Source organism: Colias philodice, chromosome 6, assembly GCF_061535455.1.
Source record: "Colias philodice isolate Cphi_HAF_F1 chromosome 6, ilColPhil1 Martin Lab GWU primary, whole genome shotgun sequence".
NCBI lineage: Eukaryota > Metazoa > Arthropoda > Insecta > Lepidoptera > Pieridae > Colias > Colias philodice.
In genome coordinates this window covers 9,956,566-9,976,760 of record NC_143091.1, presented here as the reverse complement: position 1 = coordinate 9,976,760, position 20,195 = coordinate 9,956,566, and the positions used below count along the sequence as shown (strand labels likewise).

The following is a 20,195-nucleotide window of genomic DNA, read 5'->3' as shown; positions in this document are numbered from 1 at the left end:
TTTTAGGTTTTTTTTAATCCATGATAGATCAAAAAATCAATAGGGAATAGAAGGCTCGTAGAATGGACTCCCATTTCCCACTTCACACATTTTCACAATCGAAAGCATGAATAGATTCAGCAAAACCTACTGAGCCGGGACGTATCTCTGCCATTCCAGCACAATGAAAGGCAAAAATGTTCCAGATTTCTATTCGTTTTTACATTGCTTCTTTTGGAACATTCTGGAACGTTCTGGAACACGATTACGTTTTCATATGAACAACCGTGGCTGATAACTGAAGCAGTTGAGAAAGTATTAGCTAGATAAGTGTTTATTGAGGTGTGAAATAGACTCACGTAAGTAATAACATAGTTAGTCAACATATAGAGCATTAATATAATAACGTCGAAACAGACAAAGAGGTCAAGTCCAGTCTAGAAAGCTGGGAAGCGGGTCGATACAGCTCAGCCGCCCGGGAGCGAACAATGCCAATTGGGTTATATTTTATTCCAATTTATACTTTTAGGTATTACAACGGGAATTGAATTTAAAGTGGGAAAGTGTTGACTTTTGGTATTGTGTGACGATGTCGTTTAACAAATCTTGGGTAATTTGGAAACGGGTGGTGTTTAAAGGAAAGAACCCGGTACGGATGTGGTCATAATATGTTTAACCTTTTGCTTGGGTATAACAATAATTATGATTAGTTTGTAATTAGGTATGTATTTGAAATTTTTGTTGTGAACGAATAATAGTCTAGGTTGAATGAGTTAATGATACTAATTAAAAACGGTGGGTTAAGATCAAATAGGTCCTATACTTAGGTGACCTTATTATTATTGGTCTCGTTTCAGGAAGGAAGGAGGGAGACAAATCCACAAATTTGGAAGGCCCAGCCTATTTTTATGTTGTAGTATTCATATAATATGTAAATTCATACTATTGAACTATTATTAAGTAGTTCATCTTAATATATTTTATTTACATAACAAGAATAACGACAAATTTTTCCACGTGATTAACTGGTTAAGTGCGTAAACTATGATGAAGAATTTATTTTAGATAAGTAGGTATCTATAAATACTTCCATTATCTACGACTGGATTTGATATAAAAAACTAAACGTTTAAATTTAATAGGAAAACATTCCATTTCCATGAGACATAAATTTTTCAATACGAAATCCAAAATCAGAATTATCATACTTTATAAATATTTTTATGCAAAATGTACTTGATAGATATTGATCTGTTTATTGTGGCGATCACTCTAGTTATAAATCTTGAAATTGAAATGTTCTCCTGGCCAGTTTATTTGTTACTAGAACATACATACCTACACACAAACAATGCAAACCAATACCCAAAAATAAACGATAATAGTCACCCTTTCGCAGTTAGTTGCCACCAAAACATGTGTATTAAATTTACACAAATTTCACATTATTTTTTATCAGCAATGATATTCATATTAATAAATTATAAATTACATAATAACAATTTTCATTGAGTCATTTATTCAGCATAATATAAATTCCTGTAATTAAAATAAACTCTATAATTAAAACCTTTTCCACTTTAAAACCTTCCTGAACGATCATTTTATTTGATAATATTACACAATATTAGATAACCAGTAATTAATTTATCTTTACAAAACTATTAAAGCCTTTATTAACGACTATTCTGCCTCGTAACAGTTTTGACATTAATTCGTAATACCTACAATAATTTAATACAGGATTCGGAAATTCGAGGGCCCGATATCAACAAATAATATAAATAAATTATTTGTAAGTGATACGTTAATCGACCATTATTATCGGAATATATTATTAAAATGTACAAGGAAAATATAGATACATAAAGTACAGAATACTTAATAGTAGCCAACGCTACTTAAATAAAGTTTCTAATTTTGAGTACCTAGTGTAAATCTAAAAAAAGAGAGTTAACAATTTAATAATTATTACTGAAGACGTTAATTTTTTACTGTTATGACTTAGGTAACTCATATGATGATGTATAGTATAATGTAGTTAAGTATAATATTTAGGCTTTTAACGAATCACTTATTTCTTAATTTTACTATAGATAGTATAAATATTACTTTCGAATTCGAATAGGCGATGACATTATAATATAATCTGTTGACTCTCACATTTTTAATCCACAAAGAAATATCAATTAAATTAACTTGACTCAATTATTCCAACCTCTCATTTATTTAATGAGTATTAACAACATACCATTCTTGATTTATGAGGTCATAAAATGATTTATTTTTAACGCCAAACTTTATGTCTAATTATGTTGAATATTTAATTATAAGTCAATAAAAATGTTATTAATGGAAATCGAGAACTTATCAAAGTTCTAAAGGTTTATATACTTACATACAAAATCAATCGAAACCTACAGATAAAGTGTTAATGATTAAAAAAAACCTCATAAATAAACGCGTCTATTGAAGGCTGATTTGTCATCGTAACTTTATCTAAATAATGTGCTTTGGGCTTAGAAGGTCCTTAATATATTTCCTATATCATGATTATGAAACATACAATAAAAATGGTACAAATCTATACTAATATTATAAAGAGGAAAGGTTTGTATGTATGTATGTATGTATGTATGTATGTATGGTTTTCACGCATAAACTACTGGACCGATTTTGATGAAATTTGGCACAGATAATCCTTAGACCCTGAGAAAGAACATAGGCTACCTTTTATTGCTAAATATGTACCACGGGCGAAGCCGGGGCGGACCGCTAGTATTAATATAAAGAAAGATAATAATATACATAGTGCTTAGTGATAATATATTCCAAAATTTCGATCTTAGACATTCTCGACAGATATATTTTAAGAGCCTGATTATCGATTTTTAAAGCTATAATCCAAATAAAATAAACCTGAAATATCGAGATTAGAATCTTTATAACAAACATTTTATTACCATAAGTTGTTATTCACGTCCTATCTCGTTGTTTCGCTATCATCTCATCTGATATAAAACCGCTAACTTTCTGAAATCTATGAATAAAATTTTCCTACGTTCGAATATTTTCTCGCATTTAAAATATCCCAAGAACTCGATTATGACGAGTTTGCAAGGAATAATTTCGTGAAATGTAGTGTATTTTTCCTTTGAAATAAAACGCAGTGCATGAGGTATACTCAGATGCATATACGATTTTATTTTTCCTCTTTATGACTTTTACTAAAAGAGTTGTTTGGACTGTCTGTTTTATTTGCTACCAAAACATAAACCATTTTGTGTGTATTTTTCGTGCAAGAATGTGTGGTATTACCTCTATAAATGTATGGAAATATGCTACCGAATATTAAATGTGAGTACCCACGTGTTAGTTATTTTGGAGAAAGTACAATAAAGACGACAAGAGAGAATATTTAATTATAAAGTTCTCGTGATGAACTAAGTTCAAAACCAATATATATATATTTTCTACGGCTACCTGGTAGTAGGTTTTCATTCTTCGTCTCATTGTTTTTATATCGACTCTACATTGAGGGCTCTATCGCATTTATAGTGGAGACTATGGAGACTTTTTAGACAGTTTTCTATTGCAATAATAATGTCTATTTTTTATGCTACATTCTATGCTTGCCTGCATGTTCAAATACTATTAGCCATGATGTCTTTTTGAAATAGCTAATTGGACGACACTATTCGTAATCGATATTGGTAAAACAATTATGTCTTCTACATTATTACAAAGTGTTTGCATGTAAAAGGTCAGGTTGTCATAATATACCTAGCAATCGTTACACCGTAAATAATCAGTCATTGAAATGCTTTGAACAGCTAAATCAACTTTGACAAGTAACCTTGTGGTTATGAATCTACTGAGTTAGAGAAATTCATCCATATAATATTTCGTTAGTTTGCATGCAAATATTTGCCAATAGTATAGTTTATAAGGCCGAGACATATTCATAAAATGTTTTGGTTTAATAAAGACATAATCAATTTTAAATTGAATTGATTTATTGACATGTTCTTGTAGTTGCGAAAGAAATAAATAAATTGACACTTAATTTCCATCTAGAAAGCGGATTATATATTGATTTGATATTATTCCAGGTTAAACGCTGCGCAGTTTATGTATCTATGTCAAGATCCCATACACAAAAATATTCCATGAAAAACAACCAAACAAGGACATTCGCATAAAAAATAGACTTTATTATTTACAAATATTTTTATATCCTATAATAAAGGCGATTTGTAGCGACGTAACTGTTATAAATGTTATAGATTTTCTTTCCCAACCGACATGGTCTACCATAAACTAAATAAACCAGTTACATTGCCATTTTAAAATCTGCCTATCAGACCGTGTAAAATTTATGAGATTTAGGGCCGATTTTTCAATGCTTGGATAAAACTTATTCGTCGAATAATGTATAAAACTACCATTTTAAAAACGTATTCTAATTGTCCGTATTTGACAGTTTACGTGACATTTTAATATTATCGTGTAATACTTTATTGGACGGATAAGTTTTATCCAAGCATTGAAAAATCGGCCCTTAAAATACATCGGGGATAATTTTATTCCTATAAGTAATGTATTAATCAAATTATCGTTAGTGTCCAAATACGAGGTAAGAAAGACGTAAATAAAGTCTAATGTTAGTATTTTTGAATATCATTTAGAAATAAAATTATCCATCAACTTGAGACACGTTGATAGTGAAAGTGTATTTTTATTAATGAAATGTAAATTTCCAGATTCTGGAGCGGTTTCAATGGTTATACCATAAAATTATATTAAGTGTTTTAAACACGAAGTATAGAAAAATAAGATGGAAATAATGATCGTACTCATGTTTCTTTATCATCATCACTACATAGTATAAAACAAAGTCGCTTTCTCTGTCCCTATTTCCCTATGTCCCTTTGTAATGCTAAAATCTTTATTACTACGCAACGGATTTTGATGCGGTTTTTTTTAATAGATAGAGTGATTCAAGAGGAAGGTTTTAGTATATAATTTATTAGATTTTAGACAAAGCGGGCGAAGCCGCGGGCTGTAGCTAGTAGTCAATAAATTATATTCTTCTAAAACTAAATGATATAGTTTTTATTTAGAATCGAACCTAGAACCTTTTCCTTCCTTGCTCGCTTGGTTATCAAGTATGAAGGAATGCCTGTAAAAATTGTAATCATTTCCATGTATTATTGGCGTGCTTATATATTCTGTAAGCCAACATTTAAAGTAAATTGAATAGGGTAAGGTTGGATAAGAGGTAAAGGTTATATTCGACCCTTAAGCGACCTTTAGTGGCTGTCGATTCTATGAATACATCCGTGAAATGGGCAAATTTTTATCCGCCATATCCAAAGGAAGGATGTGTATTTTTTATTCATGTTCATAATGGCTTATCGATCTATGCTGCTGTTGTATGCTATGAGGAACCGCGAAAAATACTTAAAAAATTTTTTTAGAATCACCAAGCAGCATAAAACAAAGCTTCCCACAGCTTGTCTGGCCTTATAATATTATGTGCTTAGATCTGAAAACTACGTATCGGATTTTGATGCGTTTTTTTTTTCATAGGTTCTCGATGAATGTTTCAAGATCTAAGATTTAGACAAAGCGGGCGAAGATGCGTATACAAATAAGTCTATAATATTATGCTATTTTTAGAAAGTAAGAGTAAGATAGAAAACGTTTGACTTCTTTTACAAATAAAATCTAGTAGATGGCTCATTTTAATTTATTGATATTGGATAACCTTTTAATCTTCTGTTATTGACTCCTAATATGATTTTCATAACACTTTTGATTTCATTGATTAAAAAATAAGGATTTTAAGCTTTTTAGCTAAGGTCAACTCAAGGAGTATAAATTTAAATAATAAATCGATTCATAATTAATTCAGGTAACATATATTAACTAAATGACAGTGTCATAATAATCAAAATTCTAGGTTTGAATTAAAATACTATAATTTACGTAAAATTCATTTAATACTTTAGTTAAATACTTTTATTATTATTTTTGTCACTTTAATGTATTTTATCTTAATAATATTTACATACACTATAAATTCTTTTAGTTATATAATACAAATTATTTTATAAATAGGTATTCTACAGGCCAAAGGACTAAACAGGGAATACAGCAGAAAGCTAAGGCGTAGAATGAAGGAACGTAGTCTTCGTACAAATCCTTAAGAGATCCTGAAATGAAATAAACAACATAACATCATATTATACCTTGAATTATATCACAAATTCCAGAATCTTTAAAGACGATAAGAAGTAACAAATAAAAGTGTTACTGTTTCAAATAAAGACAAGTCGTAGTTCCATTAAAAATCGATTCATATTATATTCATTCTGTCATATCTACATAGAAGAAGTCATAAATTGTAGACTCTCTAGAATAGAAGAATTGAAAGCAATCTTACACAAACAAGCTTAAAAGAAGCTGGCTGAGGACAGATTTGACGCTGTTAATTTATCATCGATGATAAAAAATACTAATAGCGCTGTTTTTTCACTCTAACAACACAACTGCAATTTATCAAAGGGGCTATAAGAACTCGAGACTACGTCTTCGCGTAGGAAACATTCTGAGATGAATTATTCTGTTTATTCCTATGAAAAATGTTAGCTGCGAATTGTTGTGAAGAGAAACGAGAATGAACGCGTGAGAACTGCTTTAAATTGAACTGAGTAAGAAGGTGTATTTCGCATGTTTGTGCTCAATAAATTCGTTTTACTTTTCAGACATTTACGGCTCGTAATATTTTATAATGATGTCTGAAAAAACAGATTGTTTTGTTCTGTGAACTCTGAAAAGACATATTGTTGGATACAGTTTACTCTTGAAATAAATGATCACATCGATGTAGATGTATTAAACGATACCGTATTAAATGGGTTATTTTCAGTACTGATTCTTAAACATTGATTAAGGGTGCTTTTCGATCGGAGAAGTGCGAGGAAGCGTTGCGGGGAATATGTTTTTAAAGAACCAATAGTATTGCATCAAACGCTAAATGAATCGCAGATCTCTGGTGGAAACGCAGCCTTAAGGACAATTATTTTGCTCGCAAATCTTACCTATAAAAGGTGCTAAAACAACGTTAACCACGCCCGCTGCTAGCATAAATAATGCATATGCACCCGGAAAATCTTCATGGGAAACGTGGTTTGATATGACCAATGGGCTGGCCACATGCAAGCATGCCCGCAATATGCCCAAAGCACCAGTTATTCCAACTATCCAAATGTATTCCTGCACTTGGAGTATTGCTGTAACCAATATTTATTTTTAAAAACTCATTTATCATTAAAATGAAAGTCAAGGGAAGTCTAGTTTTTCCTACTTGTTATTGGGCATTTCACATACCGGAAGGAAGTTAGCGCGGAAAGTTTATTTTTTTTAATTATTAATATCTCAAAAAATTGCTCCTTAAATGCTCCATCAGAATCTGTAATTGCTCCACTTCTACAATTATTAGTTTATTTATAATTAATTTAAAAAAAAATCCAAATACTGAAAACTTGATTTCCCTATAGAATGAAAAATATTCACTTTTCATAAAAAAATTTTTTGCAAAAAAATTGCTCCCGATTTGCTCTATCAATTACAAAAAAAAATTATTAAATTTTGATAATTTTTACAATAGTTGGCTGAAAAACTATGTTTACATAGTAAACTACTGCGCTGTGACGTCATCAATTATTGCTGTTCCGACGCATAAGGGCCATATTTACATGTATCAGCACTGCAGCGATATCTGTAGACCTTAATGTTTATGTTTTCTTATTTATATTATTTACTAGATTTCTGCCCGCCGCTTCGCCCGCGTTTTCAAAGGAAAACCCGCATAGTTCCCGCAAACGATAGCAACTTGACACCGAAAGATGAAACAAGCGACTGAAACACAAATTAATTAAAAATTACTTGAAGTTTTAATAATACGAATAAACGTAATATGCGAGTTTAGGGATGGGTAGGGAAATGTTTATAAACATACCTATGATAAGAATGATTTTAAATACATAATAATATCTGTTTCTTTCAACTTTTGCTAGATGAAACTCAATAATTAATTTATGTAATAAGTAAAATTTTTATGTAAAACCTATTGTCAAAAATAATTCTTTATATAATTATAAAGAATTATTAATTATACTCTAGTGAAAAATTTTCAGGTGATTATATAAAAGTAGGGCTCAATTTTTTTCGCGAACCCTACTTCTAAATAATTACCACTCTTCAATAATTTAAAACTCCTTGACTGAATCCCTTCACACCCTGAAATAAAAAGTGCATAGTTATTAATTTTTCTTATAGTAAACAGAAATTCAAATTCAATTATTAATACCAATTCAATACTTTGATGATGATTTACAGTAGAAATATTTATTAATTGTTCATTATTATTGAATAAAATAGTACTTACACTTGTTATTCAATTGTTGACTCAATCACTATCCATACTAATATTATAAATGCGAAAGTAACTCTGTCTGTCTGTCTGTTACTCAATCACGCCTAAACTACTGAACCAATTTTCATGAAATTTGGTATGGAGATATTTTGATACCCGAGAAAGGACATAGGCTATCTCGAGAAAATGACGCAATCCCGGAAATCCCACGGGAACGGGAACTATGAGGGCTTTTCTTTGACTGCGCGGGCGAAGCCGCGGGCGGAAATCTAGTAAATAATATAAATAAGAAAACATAAACATTAAGGTCTTAATAGATATCGCTGCAGTGCTGATACATGTAAATATGACCCTTATGCGTCGCAACGACAGTAATTGATGACGTCACAGCGCAGTAGTTTACTATGCAAACATAGTTTTTCAGTTAATTATTGTAAAAATTATCAAAATTAAATAATTTTTTTTGTAATTGATAGAGCAAATCGGGAGCAATTTTTTTGCAAAAAAAATTTCTATGAAAAGTGAATATTTTTCATTCTATAGGGAAATCAAGTTTTCAGTATTTGGATTTTTTGAAGTGAAACTTCTTTATCGGGGTTGGACAAAAATTTAGTGTAACATTTTTGCGTTACGCCGTACGCGTGACATTTTTGCGTTACGCCGTACGCGTGGCATTTTTGCGTTACGCCATACTCGTGACATTTTTGCGTTACGCCATACTCGTGACATTTTTAAGTTCATAAAGAAGTTTCACTTCTTACGTGTGTACTCTAGTACACGCATACATTTTATTTTTTTTTAATTTATTATAAATAAACTAATAATTGTAGAAGTGGAGCAATTACAGATTCTGATGGAGCATTTAAGGAGCAATTTTTTGAGATATTAATAATTAAAAAAAATAAACTTTCCGCGCTAACTTCCTTCCGGTATTTCACATCTATTTAAGTTATATATTTTTGTTTATGGGGAAGTAGGTTAATGTTTTTGTTTACCCTGGTGGAAAGAGATATTCTTTTTGTGATTTTTTTTTTAATTTTTACGGTTCTTTATGTCATGAATATAATATGTGTGTGTGTGTTGTGATGCCCTTGCTAAATAAATGTTTCTTTCTTTCTTTTTGGTAAGTATTGTGAAGCGAATGTCAGCAAAGTCTGGAAAAGCATATGGGCTTAAAATGTTTCATTTAAATTTGCATTGTCTTATAAAACTAAGATTTACATAATTATGTTGTAGATACTATTGGTAGGATTTCGAGATTCATTTTAAAATATTATCTATACATTGAGGTCAAAAAAAAACATCCACATACTTATTAATTTAAAAAGAATGACACATACATTCATAACTTATCAAATTAATGGAATGTGCAATTGTGCAACACTATTTTCAAGTTTAGTTTAAGATAATATGAATAGATAGTAATTTATATACCTACCTCAAGTATAATTAGAGCATGCATTTTTACATGGTCATAAATATGTTTCGATACGAAATTAATAGAGGAGGAAGCTGTTTACTTAAACTACACTTGGCTATAAATCAATTTAAATTATATGTAAAATGTCACCTTGGACGACTGTTACTCAATTAATTTGATTTACCTAAATAGTTGTCATTGTTTTGGATGATGTAACGTCTCGTTTGACACTAATTTACAAATATTTCTTAGAATTATTGATGTATTTTGAGTTATTCTTGTCGAAGTTAAAAGTTAAGTAGTCGTAAAAAAACATATCCGTTATCTATAGGTACTTAGGTACTAATATTATAATGCCGAAAAGGTTGCTTGATTGATTGAACTCAGAAATCACAGTCCATTAATCGAGGAACTATATTCGCTATTATATCATCACGCTAAGACAAGAGGAGCGGAGGAATGCGGGTAAAACTGCGGGGCACAGCTAGTACAATATATTGAAACGAAAATTTATAAAATATTAACGATTTATAATTACCTATTCTTATGATGAGTGTAAAAAGGGTGGCAACATAAAAAAGTATTCTAGTATTGACTGGATAAAGACCGCTGATGAGAACTAAACCAAATCTCCCTGCGACATCCGCACCAGCCCCGATCGATATACATGTAGCTACTTGACTCTGAAACATTTATTGTTATTATCATAATATGTTTATTCGATAAAATAAGATATAGTGCGTTCGGGAATTCCAGACGTGGAGTAATTCTGAAAATTGTGAATATGGGTTAAACTCTACATCGTTGTTCAAACGCGTTTTGAAGACTTTTGTCTTTTATTTTCAAGTTATATAGAATAAAGAAAATATACATCTGCATTAAATCTGTTAAAATGTATGTGCATTGCGCATTCAGAAATAAAATGTAAACAGAGCACACACACATCAGGTTCAATATCATAAATTAATTCAAAGGATAAATTGTATTTTTTAAAAACAATAAATGCAATAAAATTTATTGAAAGTTTAATAAAAATGTATTCTAAATATGAGAATTAAGAAATAAATCATAATATTTACCTTATCGAAACCATACTGGAACAAAAGCATTGGTTGCAAGATAAAAAATGTTAAATCAGAGAAGTTAACGAAACTCTGTCCAAAACAAATATTACAATAGACGAAATCTTTTAAAATCTTCAGATAAAATAGTTCCAGAACTTCAGATCTGAAAATGAGAAAAGGATTTGAATATCAGCTTATCAAAAATTTCCTCGGAGATACAACTAGTAACATACCCAAGCAACAATATTTTGTCTTTTAAAGTACATCTCGGTTTAATAACTTCAATATTCTCATTATTCAACAGTAGATCAAAATTTTCTTCACCGTTTGTTCTCTTTTCTACATCATTAGCTGTAACAGAAATAGGTTTTATAATAAGCACTGATGTGGGGAATTATGCAAAGTATTAAGAATCAACGAATACTTGCTATTCTTTTATTTTTTGAAGTCGTCTGCTTCACTTGCATCGTCAGTATTCCAGGAAATGTGTGCAGTGATACTCCAGTTAATATCAGCAGAGTTCCTCGGAATCCGTAAAACGAAGTAATCAGCTTAATAAATTGTGGATACCACATGATAATTATGCCTTGAAAAGCTTTTATGGAACTCATTACAAATGTTCTCTTCTTCACAAAATAATAATTGATCGACTGGTAACAAACGGGCACCATCATACCGAAACCAATTCCTTGTAGCACACCAAATGTTAGTGTTAACTGATTTGTATTCGAGATAAAAATAGTACAGAAAGATCCCATAGTGAATAAACTGGCGCCAATAAATCCTCCTAATCTCAAGGAATATCTCTTAGACAGCACGCTAAGAAGAAGTCCTAAAATAGATTTAATTAATCTTAATTACAAATTGTATCAATGTTATTTTGTATGTAAATTTTGATCCAAATTGATAAGACTCGTTTGAAATTAAATGAAGATGGACAGCTGATAAACATCTAAACATCTAAAATTTCCAAAATTATATGTAAACAAGGAAAAACGAAGCACAATATCAGATTAATTTCTTAAAATATTTCAGTCCCTGTAGCAGAGATGATATCTCTATTCACGCAAATTATATGTACATATTTTTAAATTGTCTCTATCTGTTTTGACTCATCCTCACATGCTTCAATGTTTTGATCTCTATTAACTGTGACCTATATAAATTGGAACTGCCAATAGTACGAATTATTAGAAACTAGCTTTCCGCCCGCGGCTTCGCCCGCGTTTTCAAAGAAAAACCTGTTCCCGTAGGATTTCCGGGATAAAACCTATCCTATGTCCTTTCTCGGGTATCAAAATATCTCTATACCAAATTTCATGCAAATTGGTTCAGTAGTTAAGGCGTGATTGAGTAACAGACAGACAGACAGAGTTACTTTCGCATTTATAATATTAGTATGGATGATTTTAATATAGCAGAGATAAATTATTGTTGTTGAAAGTTTTCAGTTATATTCCCGGGCTCAACGAAAATTATCTAAGAATTATTAATAAAGAAATCTAAGATGCGATCATATTTTGTTATTGTGTACAAATGAACAACAGATTATTACTTTTACGTTTCTTAGAAATGTTGTTTCATAAGGACATAAGGACTCGCTACAATTGTAGAGTACATCCCACTCAATGACTTCTTCGATGGTAGACGACTTAAAATAGAAGTAAATAGTTAAAAATAATTACCTCCCACGGACAGCATTATAGCAAATACACCGTGGGCTGTCGTTAAGGACTTCGCAGTAGAATTTGTATCTACGATAAAATCTTTATAAATAAGACCAAATGAATTTACGTGTCCGATGCCAGTGATCTGAAAATGCCAATCGAAAATATTATATTGTAACAAGTTTGCATACAATTTGGGGTATTTCCAGACAATTTTTATGAGAAGTTCCACTAATCCACTTAGCATAGTTAAAATCTAAGCAATAAATAAATCCGCTAATTAGCATAATCGCTGTTATCTGATGAAGACATCTTGTTTTGATTCTGTTGATAAATGTAAATTTTTCATACTGTAAGCCATTAAGGCAGAACCAAGCTTATCAGGATAAGATCATTGTAAAAATGGTAATAATTATGCAACGACAATGTATTTTGATCCTTATCAGGCGGTTGCTATGTTTTTATTAATTAGAAAAAAGTATGTGAAATATCTGAGACAAGCTTGATCTGAGACAAAAATAGTCTTATTTGTATTAGGAAATAGTATGAACGTTACAGCATATAATACAGTAGATAATGATGTTATAAACAAACATGGAAATGTGAATGCTGTATACATACGAAAAAGGTACTTACGAAAGTAATAGCTGTGCCAAAGCAAACTGCGTATCCCCACACATCTCTGTCATGCGTAGTTCTAATATTGTGTTTATTTTCCATAGCCATTGCGTTATTTTTGGGAACGACTACACGAGGCGGGGACGCCTGATAACTAAACTCATACGAGCGTACACCCACTGTTACTATTTCTTTATTTCATTGCGATAAACGTTCTTTGTTCCGTGTTTGTAATGTCATTGCACGGAGTTAATAATACTTTAATATTGCATACGTTTTGTTTTTTATAGGTGTGTAAAATGTGTAATGAAGTGAAATATTGAATCATATTGAAATATGATCCTCTTGAAATTAATTGACGCTTTTGATAAAGAGATATGAGCTCTGATAAGGAAAATGCCGTGTGATTTTTGTTTGGCTGTTTAACATTATCTAAATTTGTAATCGCTCTGTATCATAATTAAATTATTCAATATTTTATTTTCGATATTTTATTATTCAATATTTTTATCTAATCTTAAATATATAGTTACGCATCCACCCCAACCCTCTGTATTAGGTTGAGCAATAGCCTTCCGCTGGCCTCAGCAAGACCACCGGAGAGTTCTTGCAATTTAGCATAAGCATTGCAGTTATTGAAAAACATTTATTTCGCAATAAGGTATCGATTGTATCATTGCATGTAATTCTGGCATTAACATTTGTGACTCCAAATCGTCCACTTGTTATAGTTAATAATTAAATAAGTTTAATTTTAATTTAATTTTATTTTTTTAAAAAAGTCAAATCGCTCCCGCAAAGTTTAACTGGCGCAGCCGGTAGGATAGCCATATAAGGTCTGCATGTCTAGAGGTCTTCAAAATTAGCCCTAGAACATTGCTATAAAGGCCGTGCTATCCTAAAAGAACCGAATAATAAATTTGTTAAACGACCACGACGAGGAATAATGGGATCGACGATCGGTTGGTGAGTAAAACTTTTTGCCATCCTTTCTGATATATTCCCATATCCTTTTCACGAGAGTGTAATTTTGACTTTTAACTATTTTTAACTGTTATTTTGGGATTGAACGTCTCGCATTATAACGGATCTGGTTTTAATATGAAATTCTATTAAATCAGTAATTAGTTAGTTATACGTGAGAAATATCGTATTTAATTCTAAGAAATTGTCTTGCATAAAACTCTGCACAGACTAATTAACTATAGAGTGTAACTTAATTAAAAGTTTTAAATTAGAAAATTAAATGATTTTTGCATAAAGAAATATTAATATTAATTGATTTAATTGATCTCAAAATCGATCGTAATTCAATTAATGATTTTTATATTTTAAATGTGATTTTATACCTAACTTCAAGTTTTAATTTTTATAGTAATTGATAACATATATTTTTTTTTTATTGTGCTATATTTTAAGAATTTTTATTATATCGTGTTTTTAATTGATTTCTGTATGCGTGATTTTTATAATTCGAAATTATTGTAATTGGTTAAAGACTTCAGAACTTTAATTACTCTGTACTTATTTAACATGGAAAGCGTAAACGTAATAACAATTCCGAGTGATATGTTAAAGCTTATTCCTCTTTTTGGTGGAGACAAAAGAATTTTGAATCTATTCTTTCGAAAATGTGAATATATAATTAATAAATTTAGAGGGCATGAAGAGCAGAATATTTACGTTTTACATGCAATAACTAGTAGATTAATAGGCGATGCCGCCGCGTTATTATCCGAGCGCGAAGATATTAACACTTGGCCCGCGCTAAGAGAATTACTGGATAGACATGCGCAAAACAGTACGTCAAATAGTAATGCAACATCACGCATCTCTTCCACGGAAGTGATATTACTCCGTAACATCACACATTACCCGATCGATTTTTAATGAAATGATGACATTAATAATATTATAATGTTTATATCTGAGGTTTATATTATATTAATGGTGATATGTGAAGTATTACAGATCATATTGAAAAATAGCAATAATAACTGCAATACTTATTAGTTATTACATATCGTAAAATTACAATTTAAGTAAATATTTAAAAAATGTAGTTGATTTTCCTTCATACTTGGCCACGTACTTTATGTTGTTTGTTAATAATTATAATGAACGCAAGCAAATGTAAAACAAAATAAAAAAAAGTGAGTGATGCGAGTGATGTTTGTAACTGATGCGTAATGCGTGATGTTGCATTACGTGTCAAAGTGATGTTACTTTTGTACTATTACACGCATTACCTACCCATGTCTATTACTGGAACAACATTTTGGTGATCCGCGAACTGAGGATTGCATAAAAATCTCGCTCGAGTCCTGCAAAATAAAATCCGGGGAAAGTTATCTTGAATTTTGTAATAGGATACAGAATATTAGATCGTTACTAATATCGAAGGTTAATTTATCGGTAGATACGGAAATTAAACGCGCGAAAATTGCGATTTATAATCATACAGCCCTGAACGTTTTCTTGTATAATTTACCCGAAAGCATGGTGCGAATTGTTAGACTAAAATCGCCTCATACATTAGAACAGGCTCTAGAAATTGTGTTAGAAGAAGTTAATTTTCACGAACAATATCAGTCGCGCAATCGTACCCATAATAATACAACGGTGCCCCAATTTTTACAAAATCCTCAACAAAGATTTAATTTTGGGACACCAAATGTACCTCAAAAATTTGGTTTTAAATTCACACCCCAACAACCGTTTAATAAAAATCCACAATTTGGTTATAAGCCACCGTTTAATAAAAACCCACAGTTCGGGTATAGGCCTTCATTAAATCAAAATCCACAATTTGGTTATAGACCAACATTAAATCAAAATCCACAATTTGGTTATAGGCCTCCTGAAACTTTTGGTATGACGCCACAGAATTTCGGTCAAAGACCTCCTCAAAATAACCGCTTTGAGTCTACTGACGTTTCCATGAGGACGGCACCCCCTCGACCACAAAATATAACTCAGCCAGGTTTTAGAGTGAATGAAACCGACTTACATAATGACAATTCACTATATGACAATTATTACTATGACTATAATCCTTACGACTATACGAATTACTATGGCTGTAATCCTTACCACTATACGAATTACGAATACGATGAGAATAAGATTTATACACCCACTGACGATACTCAGGACATTAATGTGCTTCCGTCTGATGAAGAAAATTTTCAAACGAAAGCCTCTATAAAGAAAAAATCATAGAATTAAATTGCGATCCAAATCTGAAATTACCACACATTTATATTCCTGAAACTAATTCCAAATTTATTGAAACTGGGAAGCAAAATTTTAACGCGGACGCTTCATCTAGAATTAGAGTTAACGCTACGCATTCCGATAATGAAAACGAATCTATGGTTGTTAATATAGGCGATAGAGACAATAGGCCAAGAACGCGTAACGACTCTAGTACAATTTCTATACCAGAACGCGATTCTAGTGAAACGATATCTATTCCCGACTCTGAAACTCTATCGGCGCTAAGTTCTCCTAGAACATGTGACTACCCAGTCAGGTCACCATCTGTAACGTCAAAATCGGATACAGTTCATTCAGCTAATATAGTAGAATCGTCCGGTATACCTATATTACATGAGGCAATAGATACGAAACCAAATCAAATTTTAGTATATACGTGGTTTAAGAACGAAATGCAAGTTCACGACCTTTCACGTGAAAAGCAAAAAGTAAAGGATAGGAGAGGTGGTGAAGATCAAATCAGTCTCCCTTCGAGAAAAATTATATTTGCGAAAGACGTTAATAAGCGAAAAAGCAAGGATAAGCCGCGATTCCATAAAGCTAAGGTTATAGGTCAAGGTTCAAGGAACGTTATATCGATAGAGATTGGTAAAAGGAAGACTATGGTCCCTATTAAAAATGTAAAACGCCTTCCGCGTTGTGGTGTTGGCTGATAGTGATGAAGTCCGCGCTGGCCCTTCAACTACAACCTCTTAAACATAACCGGAAATTTAGACTATAGTGACGCAATTAGATACGATAAACTTACAGCTAAACTTGAAAACGATCAAACTATCATTAGAAATAAAATTACTTTAATATCTAAAAATGCTCGATAGTTTTATCAATTCTACTGAAGTCTTAAATCAAAATTCTAATATATTACTTAGATAAGCGTTTAAAAATTGTAGAATCTATGATTAAGGAATTAGCATCTAAGGATAATCATTGGGTTTATACTACTTATGTTGTAAGTCTTTTAAATTTATTTGTTAGTAATTTTCGTTCTATTTTTATAAAATTAGGAGAAATAGAGACTGCTCTAGCATTTAGTAAAGTATCCATATTACATCAAAGTATTATTAATTCTACTGAACTGTTGCAACATTTAATTCTTATATCTCAAACTGAAAATTTAGTGTTTAAAGCGAGTGAGGCAAATTTAGTAAAACTAGAAGAAACTATTAATGTTAAATCGTATATTAAACAAAACCAGATTACGTTCATAATGGAGGTTCCAATTACAGATAATTATACTTATAACTATTACAAATTATACTCTATACCTATGTACCGTGAATCCGATAGTAATACCGTTTCCATTTTTCCTAAATATCCTTACCTGTTGGCAAAGGGGATGAAATACTTACCGGTCGTAAAACCGTGCCGATCGCTCGCTGCTGGAGAACAATTTCTATGCGATGAACAAAATCAAACGCCATATCCTGAAACTACTTGCATAGAACAACTGCTTAAATTTGAAGGAAACCCAATGCACTGCGAACAACAGCTAATCAATATAGAGAATGTGAGAATTCAAAGAATCACACCTATAAGTTGGATACTTTTCTCAAAATACAGAAATACTCTGACTCAAATTTGCAATGGTGATGTCAGCAAATATCCTGTCGTGGGCACATACATAATGACCATCGACGAACCATGTAGCATCGAGATCCAGAATATAACGATTCGCCCTCACCAAGTAATCACTGAGAATGATCCTGTAGAACCAACAAAAATTATAGTTTTGCCGCAATTACCTGTGAATAGAACTCCAATATTATCCAGTACACGTGTACTCAATATGCGAGGCATCAACTTGGACGAAGTTAAATATATGTCAACGATATTAAAGCAATCAGTGTTCAGTGATAGTGAAATGGTTAACAGTGAAAGGAATTTTAGATTCAGTGCTACTTTAGGCTATACGTCTCTATTTTTAATCTTTGTACTTGTAATTCTATTTTTACTTTACTTACTTCGTTATAAGATATTAAATGTAACATGTCTGCGAAATCATCGGATAGTTATTAAAAATGAACAAACCGATAATTTCGCACTTAAGGAGGGAGGAGTTACGCATCCACCCCAACCCTCTGTATTAGGTTGAGCAATAGCCTTCCGCTGGCCTCAGCAAGACCACCGGAGAGTTCTTGCAATTTAGCATAAGCATTGCAGTTATTGAAAAACATTTATTTCGCAATAAGGTATCGATTGTATCATTGCATGTAATTCTGGCATTAACATTTGTGACTCCAAATCGTCCACTTGTTATAGTTAATAATTAAATAAGTTTAATTTTAATTTAATTTTATTTTTTTAAAAAAGTCAAATCGCTCCCGCAAAGTTTAACTATATATTCTAAGTAAGGCTGTTTATATTTTGATGATAACGTTTGATATTCACGCTCTTTATCCAATATAATAAATTTGTGATAAGAACTACAGTTATTAATTATTTGCAAATCAAAGATATGTATATCGGTGTCACTAGTTCTAACATTTAGAAGAAATTATATTTTACCCTATAGATATTGAGCTACCTACTTATTTAACCTCAAATAAACAGAAAATAACCGTTAGAAATATATAAAAGATATATAAATAAAAATAAAGTGTATGCATATTCTTTATTATTAGACAATGTCACGTTTTAAATATTAATATTTTTATGTTTGTACCTAGTGTATTATTGCCATAATATATTATTTTATGGCACTAAAATATTGTTTGATTGATATCTATTATTATTATTTAGCAAAATGTTATTAAAGAAATGAAAAAAAAAATTCTCATAAACTACAATTTATTTTTGATTGATAAAAGTTAAAATAAAAAACCTACGGCTAGAACTACACACACTTAAAATTTACTCTCTTTAACTTGTAACTAAGGAAATAATCAAATAAAACGAAATATATCTCAGTTTCATTAGCTTCATTTAATTGATCATTAACATTGGTAATTAAAGCGTTTTATATATTAGTGTACCATAAATACTCTATCCGTATGAGTATTAACATAATATATTATGTAAGTACATTGAATGCATTTGAATATTATAACAATATATTATAACAACATTTTTGTATTCGACGACAACAATAAAATTATCATTTTCAACATAGAATATATAATAACAACTTTTTATCACAAAAATACAGCCATACAGATCAATTTTATATTAAAAAGACATATAACATACATAATACATGAAATAACAGACAAGAAGTTCAAAAAAGTATGTACATAATAGTCATATTATTATGGGGTAATGTAATTGATTCGAAATAACAATAAAAATATATATAATTACAACAAATTTGATGCTTTAAGTAATCACTTTTAATTAGATACTGGAATCAGTTTTTACGACACTGAATACACTTAATTTTTACTAAATAAATAAATTTTCTTAGTATAAAAATATAATATCTTTGTAACTGAATTTTTATATAGACTCAATGGGACACATGCAATTCGTTATTTTGAAATAATGTCACACACTCTAAAAAACAGAGGACACTTTATAACTAAATTGATGTTGCTCAATATAGAACCTACTGTTATATTACACGGATATAATAAATGACTCTGAATTGTCTCTATTAACCAATAATCTATTACACTTGCTTGTACCTACGTTGTTGTAATAGAAAAATATTTTTTTTTTATATTATAATTGATTTTGATGGATTCTTATATTTATGTATTTTTTAATTCTTTTAGCTGAAGAAAGCTATT

General features: G+C 30.7%; 2 protein-coding genes across 5 annotated transcripts in view; one reads left to right on the top strand and one right to left on the bottom strand.

Annotated features, from left to right (window-relative positions):
- kcc (solute carrier family 12 member kcc) overlaps positions 1–20,195 on the top strand; it is a 279,798-nt gene that overhangs the window by 75,725 nt on the left and 183,878 nt on the right. The window lies entirely within an intron of this gene.
- Positions 6,012–13,381, bottom strand: LOC149488005 (monocarboxylate transporter 9-like). Of its 2 annotated transcripts, XM_089696756.1 has the most exons (8): positions 13,210–13,379; positions 12,592–12,718; positions 11,331–11,738; positions 11,140–11,257; positions 10,922–11,069; positions 10,381–10,525; positions 7,086–7,277; positions 6,012–6,197 (listed from the first exon to the last, which is right to left on the bottom strand). In XM_089696756.1, exons 1-8 carry the CDS (start codon positions 13,297–13,299, stop codon positions 6,088–6,090), a joined length of 1,338 nt encoding a protein of 445 aa, XP_089552882.1. In that variant the 5' UTR covers positions 13,300–13,379; the 3' UTR covers positions 6,012–6,087. The 2 variants fall into 2 exon arrangements, with proteins under 2 accessions (XP_089552882.1, XP_089552883.1); XM_089696757.1 differs by lacking the exon at positions 7,086–7,277 and having other exon boundaries at positions 13,210–13,381.

Coding starts and splice junctions, on each gene's coding strand:
- LOC149488005 (XM_089696756.1), bottom strand. CDS start 13,299: ATGGCTATGGAAAATAAACACAATATTAGAACTACGCATGACAGAGAT. Junction 11,258..11,330: donor AAAAAATAAAAGAATAGCAA/GTATTCGTTGAT, acceptor TTTCTGTTACAG/CTAATGATGTAGAAAAGAGA. Junction 6,198..7,085: donor TGTTTTAGCACCTTTTATAG/GTAAGATTTGCG, acceptor ATTTCATTTCAG/GATCTCTTAAGGATTTGTAC.